This window comes from Danio rerio, chromosome 18 (assembly GCF_049306965.1).
Source record: "Danio rerio strain Tuebingen ecotype United States chromosome 18, GRCz12tu, whole genome shotgun sequence".
Lineage (NCBI taxonomy): Eukaryota > Metazoa > Chordata > Actinopteri > Cypriniformes > Danionidae > Danio > Danio rerio.
This window is the reverse complement of record NC_133193.1, coordinates 35,684,262-35,692,574: the sequence shown is the minus strand read 5'-3', so window position 1 is coordinate 35,692,574 and position 8,313 is coordinate 35,684,262. Positions and strand designations below refer to the sequence as shown.

The window sequence follows — 8,313 nt, the reverse complement described above, 5'->3', positions numbered from 1 at the left end:
CAGTCGCGTTTCCACTGTCACATACGGGGCCTAATCGGGCAAAAGCAGGGCTTTCTTGGGGCCAGCGGCCAGCCTTTTTCGGCCCGCCGAATCCCTTGCGCCAAAGAGGGCCAGCTGGGGCTTCGGGGCAGAGTGAAAGGAAAGGCAGACATAAGTTTTCCGATTGCACACGAGTACATGCGCCAAACAAATAAATAAATAAGGGAAAGAAAACATCTTGCCTTATAGACTGGGGTCTTTTTGCGTATGATCGCCCTCATGTTTCCCTTTTAAATGTAAGGCTGTTGCATAAAATAATAAAGTTTTAATTTGTAAGTAACTTTCCTTGCTGCCTACTTCTTGATGTTTCAATAACGCATACTAATCTTTACACCATATTAAAGACACAGCAGACAGTAAAGGTTGTCGAGAGTTTTTGTTAAGTTTAAAAGGTTTATTTGTGCAGGTTTAGATGCCTGTGTGTGGCTGTGAGACCGAGCAAACGAGTGCTCCCTTTATAACTCTGTGATGCCGCGAGCGGCTCTTTTCTTTTCTTTTATTTTGGAGATAATACACAATATAAATACAACAGAAAGACATAAAACTTAACAAATTACGTGCCCACTTTTGTAGATTTTAAACAATAAAGTGTCATATCTTGATAAAATAGCCTTAGCTATATTGAAATATAATTCAAAGAATTACAAATATCGGATATAATTAAATCACATTAAATAAATTAAATAAATAAACCAATATAAAATAAACAAAAGCTAGCTATAACAATGTAGCCTATATACAATACATAAATCAAACCGTTTTAAAGCGACATATAACTTTCATTTTACAAAGGCCTCTCTGAAAAAAAAAAAAAGATTTTAGATATTTTCTAAAAACTAAACACCGGAGAATGTTTGAAATATTATTTATAAAGTATTTGGATACGACGATATTAATCAAATCGTGCAAACAGAGCGTTTTTTGGGTGAGTGAAAGCACAATCTAGCCTACCTTTTTTTCTGTTACTTAGTCCTGCGCAGTGCCGCTTTAAACGCATCAGGGAAAAGTCCAAACACAAAATGTGTTCTATATCCTCAAACTAATGTTTACGTTTTTATATAACGCGGTCAAATTTATAAATGAAACTTTAAATGAAGAGCTTTAGTGAATAACTTCTGAGCGCAACAAATATAGGCTATATTTTATTAGGCTACTTGCTCTTATGTACTGAAACACTTAACACGACGTCTATCAAAACAAGGATGTTATAAAATACATTTCATACTGAGTTATAACGGAGAATTTCTATGGCTTTATATTATGGACGGTTGCGCTCACTGTGCTGGGTTCCTCCGTTAGTGGTGAGACTACTCGATGCACAATGCCAACAGTCGGTCGACGAGTAAACAAATGTAATGAATGGAAATACACAGGTCTGTGCATATAGACATGTCATGTACTGCTGTACAGAAACGGGTCATTTGTTTGTTTCGGCTGTCTTCATTTTAATGGTATCGAGATGATGCTATGGTGTGCTTTATCTGCCTGATTCCCGCTGAAGTGCGTGGGTTGTGTGACGTTTGATTCGGGGGACGTTCTGGGGCGGTGTTTGCGTAACGCGCTGCGAGCTATTAGCCCGACAGTGGAAACGCGACATGATTTCAGCCTCATTACTCAACCTCCCAGCGATTGGCCCGGCCTAGCCCGATTAAAGCCCTGGCTCGCACTGGCCTGATAGTGGACATGCGGCTATTGATTCCAGTGACTACATACATAGAATGACCTATAAAGAATTAACATTGATAATAAATTATTAAAAAATTATAAATAAATTAAAAATATTTTTTTTTACTTAATTTGTTGAGAAACCTATAGGGGTGTCAGGATCAATGATGATAATTATGTTATTACAAGTCCGTAAGACTTATTTGAGTTATTATTTAAGTTATTTACCTAAATATATCATTTAAATAGTTTTTGGAGCTGAATACAATAGTATGTATAAAACAGGACAAATAAACCTATGCAAACAATCGGGCAATTATAAACCAAATATTTAACAAAAGATGATTACTGCAGTAAAATATGGATAGTATTTTATTAAACATGATCTGTATATGATAGAGATGGCATAAAAAGTGGTTGTCATGCGGTGAAATTTGCCAATAGTTCAAAATATTGGTGTTGTCATTGCAGCTCCTGCAGTTGCTCTTCAGATGCTCCTCTGGCTGAATCAATCATCTCATCTCGGAGCACTGTCATGGTACTTTAATGCCACATGTGACAGTCACATGGCGTCGGCGCAGCATCAAGCCAGAAAAGATTTCTAATCGGCATGACCAACTTTAAGACAGATTTCAATTGGTCTGCATAACAGTGCATGATGTTGTATGCACCTACTGGGAAGTCACATGACATAACAGACACAGGAACACCAGACAAGACCGTGAGAAGTATGATTACATTTGTATTCATATATGGATATAATGAATTCATTGTTTGGAGTTATCCTGGCCTCTTTTATATTGATACACAACACCACAACATTGAAAATAGTTTTTTTGTTTGTCTGTTTTGGCCGTCAGATTTAGTCCAAATGTTTAAAATTAGTCCAGTTTTGTTGACATTGCTAAAATCATTCTTATCTTGCATTGCATGAGAATTAACAAGCAAATAAAAAATGTTAAATAAAAATGAAATATTATTTTAGCCTGAGGATAGCCAAGCAATAAGCATAAGTCTATGCACACTGCTATTACCAAGATAAATTTGTTAAGTTTTTTTTTTTATGTGCTCAGTAAAGTGATGAGTAAAACTCATAAAATGTAGTGATCCTTTCAGGAAACCATATGAAATATTGACTATTTAAATAGGACACATCTTTATTAGCACAAATATTCATAATTAAGTATTTCAAGAGTTCACACTTAGCTGATGATTAATTATAAAAGCTTGTTTGGCATGCTGTCCCGGAAGAGAGCCCTGAGCTCATGAGATCCTCGAGCCCAGGGCTCCCTCCCATTGCAAGGCGGGAGGGGAGTTTAAGCTCAGGTAGATCTCGAGAACTCCCCTGCTGTAGCAAGTGAATGCTTTTGAAATTAATTACTAACTAGAAGCGTGTCTATGTTGACAATTTGGATTGTTCAATTGACTTAATTGCATGTTTTTAGGCGGTGGGAGGAAACCGGGGAACCCGGGGGAAACCCACGTGAGCACGGGGAGAAGTGCAAACTCCACACAGAAATGTCTGCTAGTTTTGGTAAAGCCAGGAACCAGAGACATTCTTGCTGTGAGACGACAGTGCTAGGCACTGGGCCACCGTGTCACCCGTCTAAGAAGGAGGAGTGGGGGAGGAAGGTGGGACTCTTCAAAACGAAGATAGCAATGGAATAAACCCCAGGGTATTTATAGTAGTTTAGGAGTCATCTGATTGGATAGTAGTGAATTAAATAATGCGGGTCAGCTGCTAGCAATCATAAGCACGTGATCCTCTCAAAATTTGTTTATACATAAACTTCACTTAGTCCATATTATCAACTATGTAATGTTTGATTCATGTAAGACTGTACATAATTATATAGTGAGAATGTACATGATTGAAATGTGTAAACTCAACATACTGTTTCAGTGGGCTTCTATCCCTTTTCATTTCTAAGACCAAAATAAAAAATAAAAAGTGAACAATTTAGCAATCAGTTGCAACACATTGTATTATTATTTTTTTGGTTAAAAGCCACATTATCTTATTCATTAAAAAATGGTGTACATTCCAGCTGGGCTTTAATGAATTTCTTATTTGATTTCTTAGTTTGTAAAATTTCCTCCCAGGTGAGTTTAAGCTTATGTCTCTTAAGCCCATGACCTGTTTTAAGGCTGCGAAGGAAGTCTTAGGAAAGTATCATAAAACTGAGATCCGTTAGCATTTTTTGAACGAGGGGGGGAGCTCATGGCCTGTTTTAGGTTAGGCCAAGTGTCATAGGAAAGTGTCTTGAAACTCAGACCCACTCACTTTTTTGTGGGATAAAAAGTGAATATAATCAATGTTGTTTAAAATCCTGATTACGGTTTAAGTGCTAAAGACTGCAAGTTGTTTTTCCCATCACATGTTGCTTTGTATTTTGTTCAGGCTTAAGGAGGATAATAAAACATTTAGGTGCAAAAATGCTAACTAATAACCCAAAGCTTGAGGATAAAATGGCAAAAATCTCCACAGCTACAGTAAATTTTCCAGGAGAACTGACATAAGCTGGAATAAATGTGATCCATACAGCACAAAATATGAGCATACTGAAAGTGATGAACTTGGCTTCATTGAAATTATCAGGCAACTTACGAGCCAGAAAAGCTAGAAGAAAGCACAGGGCAGCCAGGAGGCCAATGTAACCAAGCACAGCCCAGAAACCTATAGTATTACCCAGATTGCACTCAAGAATGATCTTTTCCTTATAATACTTCATGTTTTTATATGGAAATGGGGGAGATATAGTTAGCCAAAGCACACAAATAAGTACCTGTATAAGTGTAAAAGCAAAAACACTGAGTCGTTGTTGTACAGGACCAAACCATTTCATCACATTACTTCCTGGGAGTGTAGCCTTAAAGGCCATTAACACTACTATTGTTTTACCCAAAACACATGAGATACACAGGACAAAAGTGATGCCAAATGCTGTGTGACGCAACATACAGGACCATTTAGTTGGCTGACCAATGAATGTTAAAGAACAGAGGAAGCACAGAGTCAGTGAGAAAAGTAGCAGGAAGCTCAGCTCTGAGTTGTTGGCTTTTACAATGGGAGTGTCCTTCTTGCTGTAAAACAGAACGGCAACGAGCACAGTTAATCCTGCTCCAAAGAGTGAGAAAATTACTAACACTATACCCATAACTTCTGAGAATGACAGAAATTCTACAGCCTTTATAACACATCTATTTCTCTCAGTGTTAGACCAGTATTCCCCTGGACACTGCTTGCAGTTTATTGAATCTGCAAAGGAAGTTGTGATCACTAGTTAGAGACCAAAAATACATTTATGAACTTCTTTGATGAGAAATCGTATCCTTATAAGTAGATAAAGAAAGCAAAAAGAGCAACCTGTCTCATTACTGATTTCTCCTTCTGCACATGGAATGCAGTCATAACAGCAAACAGGTCTTCCTTTCTGTGCAGCCTTTCTGGTGCCTGGAGCACAGCTCTCACTGCACACGGACCTTGGCTTCTACAAACAAAAATCCAGTATTATACGCAGTAATAAATTTTGCAATAAATTTATTGTTTATTGTTTGTTCATGTTAGTAAATAGATAAACAAATATCTACTAATGGAATGTGTACCCAGTGTTTTTGTCAATTACCTCCAGCTGTCCTCCAGCCCAGACTATGTTTTTAGTGTTAAGCCTTAAATTCTTGTATGGAGGCATCATAGCATCATAAAATCCCACTGATTTGAACTGAAATGATCCATCTGAGTCTTTTTGCCAGTTCACAACTTCATATAGGGCCACTACGCTGCCAGTGTTGTCAAACCATACACTGTCACCTGACTTAATTGTGAAATTAATATTTTTCAATGCCTTGACCACCTAGAAAAAGACTTGTTGTAAATACACACACACACACACACACACACACACACACATATATATATATATATATATATATATATATATATATATATATATATATATATATATATTACCTGCTGTGGTTGTATTGTCAGGCCTTTCTCACACCCTTCTTGTTCTTTGCAGTTAAGTAGGCCATGCAATGAATGAGCTACTGCATAAACTGCTTTGTAGACATTGCTTGAATATCTGTGTTCATTCACGTCTTTATTGTCATTTTTCAGAGCAAGCAGATCCTCATACCTACTGCAAATTAATTCATAATGAGAATGATTCCTATCACTCTCTGAGCATGGAAAAGCTGTATTCCAGAATGGTGTCATAACATATTCAGCAAATCCTTCAATATAAATATATTTTGTTGCAAACCCCAGCGAACCTCCCATTGCACGAAAACTGTTTGAAGTGATATATGTATTTGCAGTTATCCATGGTTCCACACCTATCATTTGGATGCCTGTAATGTTCTGAATACTTAATTGATCAATAAGTAAGCCCATCTCCACAAATGAAACAAATGCTACAATTACTTTAGCAGTGCCTTTGTTTATAGTGTCAACCACTTTTTTAAGCTTTTCTGGCTCTGTTCTGTAGAATTTAACCGAGTATTCCACACAGATTCCCTCCTCGTGGGCTGCTTTCAGAAATATGGCCATCCCATTGTTGCCATAATCATTGTCACTGTTCACAGCACCAACCCAAGACCAGTCTAAATGCTTAACTATATAGACAAGTGCTCTACTCATGTGGTAATCACTAGAAATAGTCCTGAAGAATGAAGGATAATCTTTTTTATTACTGAGACATTCACATGATGAGGAATGACTTATCTGGGACAAAAAAGGAAACAAAATATTTATCATGAACTTGACACAGTCATCAGTATTCCAATGTCAATCATTTAGTGTTACTACTATTTACCACTGGAATCCGAAAAGGTCCTGTTGTTCTGGACAAAACTATTGTGGCAGATGACTCTGATTCTCCTATGATAGCATGCAATCGTGACTGTCCATTGCATCTATCCTCTGTTGAAAAGTCCTGACCATTCATCAGTCCCATAATTGCAGTCATGGTGGACAGTCTTGAACCACATGTATCATAAATCTTGTAGCCAATAGAAACATTTGGGAGCAAACTTTTACTTCTATTAATTTCCTCAACGGCAAAAATCATAGTTTGCGCCAGCCGAAAATCTCTCAGATTCACACTGTGGAAACAGCAAATCTGTAAATATCACCGAAGTGGAAAAAATAGGCATGCAGTGAAAAGTTAAGTTTGTTATTTTATATTTTTATACTGTTTGTAGCTGTAATCATTTGTCAAATCAGTTATTAAAAAAACATCACCACTAATATTTTCCAAAACTGTCCAATGTAACAAACCTGGAGCATGACAGAGGCTGAGGCTTTTGCATGAACTCAAATGAAGGTAATGTTTCTTTTCTATGGATAGCAAAAATTCCTCCAATGCTAACATCTCCATTCTTTGAAAACAGTGGATAATTGGAGTCTCCCATTATTCTGCAAAGAGAGTTTTCCACCTTTGTATGAAGAAGATGGAAAAGCAGGATTGTGTAAAAAAGAAACATCCCAGACTGAGCTCATATGCAGCTGGCAAATACAAATGATCTCATACAGTATTTGCACATTTATAGACATAGTTAATATGGATGAGTGATTTTGACATAATTAGTGATCACATTGGGTGAGATGAGTCATGTCTAGCACAATGGAAAACAGCTAAAATAGCATGATCTAATATTTAATCTTTAATCAGCTGAAATATATTATTTATATTAATTGCTGAAACAATATTTATCAAAAAATAGTTTTTTTAATATATAGGACGTACACTTTTCTGCCAGTTGCCCCTTCTGAAAATCCTTTTGAAAATTAGTTCATATGTGTGGAAAATCACCTTTTCTTTAAGATGTCTACATACAGCTCACAGACTACTTTTGTTAATTTTCTTATTGGCTTAGTCTCTTTATTAATCAGGGGTCACTACAGTGGATTAAACTGCTAACTTATCCAGCACTGTTGGACTGTGGGGGAAACTGGAGCACCCAGAAGAAACCCACACACACATGGGAAGAACATGCAAACTCCACACAGAAATGCCAACTGACACAGCTGAGGCTCAAACCAGAGACCTAATTACTGAGGCGACTGCACCACCAATGAATCCGCTGCTTAAGACATATGCTGGATAAGTTGTCAGTCCTTTCCGCTGTGGTGACCCCTGATAAATAAGGGACTAAGCTGAAGGAAAATGAAAGAATAAATAGAAATTACAGGTGGCATAGATAATTTTTTTTTTTAAAATCTAGATTAAAATGGCTCATTTCAATTCGGCCGAAGGCTCTGAATACATGTGTGCTACCCAAATAATACATCTTTGAGAACAGGTTTCTCAAGCGAGGTGCTGCATTAGACCAGGGGCTCATCTCCTGTTTCCAAAATGCATCACAAACTGCTTGAGAAACTGTACTACTATGATAATTGATGATGAAAATAAATTATGTCCAATAAGACGTATTTGAGTTTACTAACTGTTTATTTAGTTAAACATGAATTTTGAACTGTAGACCTGCATAAGCTCGAAACAGCGTTTTTTGATTACCCTTATCCGACTAAAGTCATAACTAAACTAAACAGAAACAGAATTAAGTCGTGGAGTATGCATGTATTAGTGGAATTAATAAAGTAAA

The 8,313-nt window shown here is 36.9% G+C and overlaps 1 protein-coding gene across 1 annotated transcript; it reads right to left on the bottom strand.

Annotated features, from left to right (window-relative positions):
- Nucleotides 1-4,007: 4,007 nt before the first annotated feature.
- olfcg6 (olfactory receptor C family, g6) lies at nucleotides 4,008-7,212 on the bottom strand. Its single transcript, NM_001159841.1, has 6 exons — nucleotides 6,986-7,212; nucleotides 6,522-6,810; nucleotides 5,675-6,430; nucleotides 5,331-5,558; nucleotides 5,072-5,195; nucleotides 4,008-4,963 (listed from the first exon to the last, which is right to left on the bottom strand). The coding sequence occupies exons 1-6, from the start codon at nucleotides 7,189-7,191 to the stop codon at nucleotides 4,053-4,055; spliced, it is 2,514 nt and encodes an 837-aa protein (NP_001153313.1). The 5' UTR covers nucleotides 7,192-7,212; the 3' UTR covers nucleotides 4,008-4,052.
- Between the last annotated feature and the right edge of the window lie 1,101 nt (nucleotides 7,213-8,313).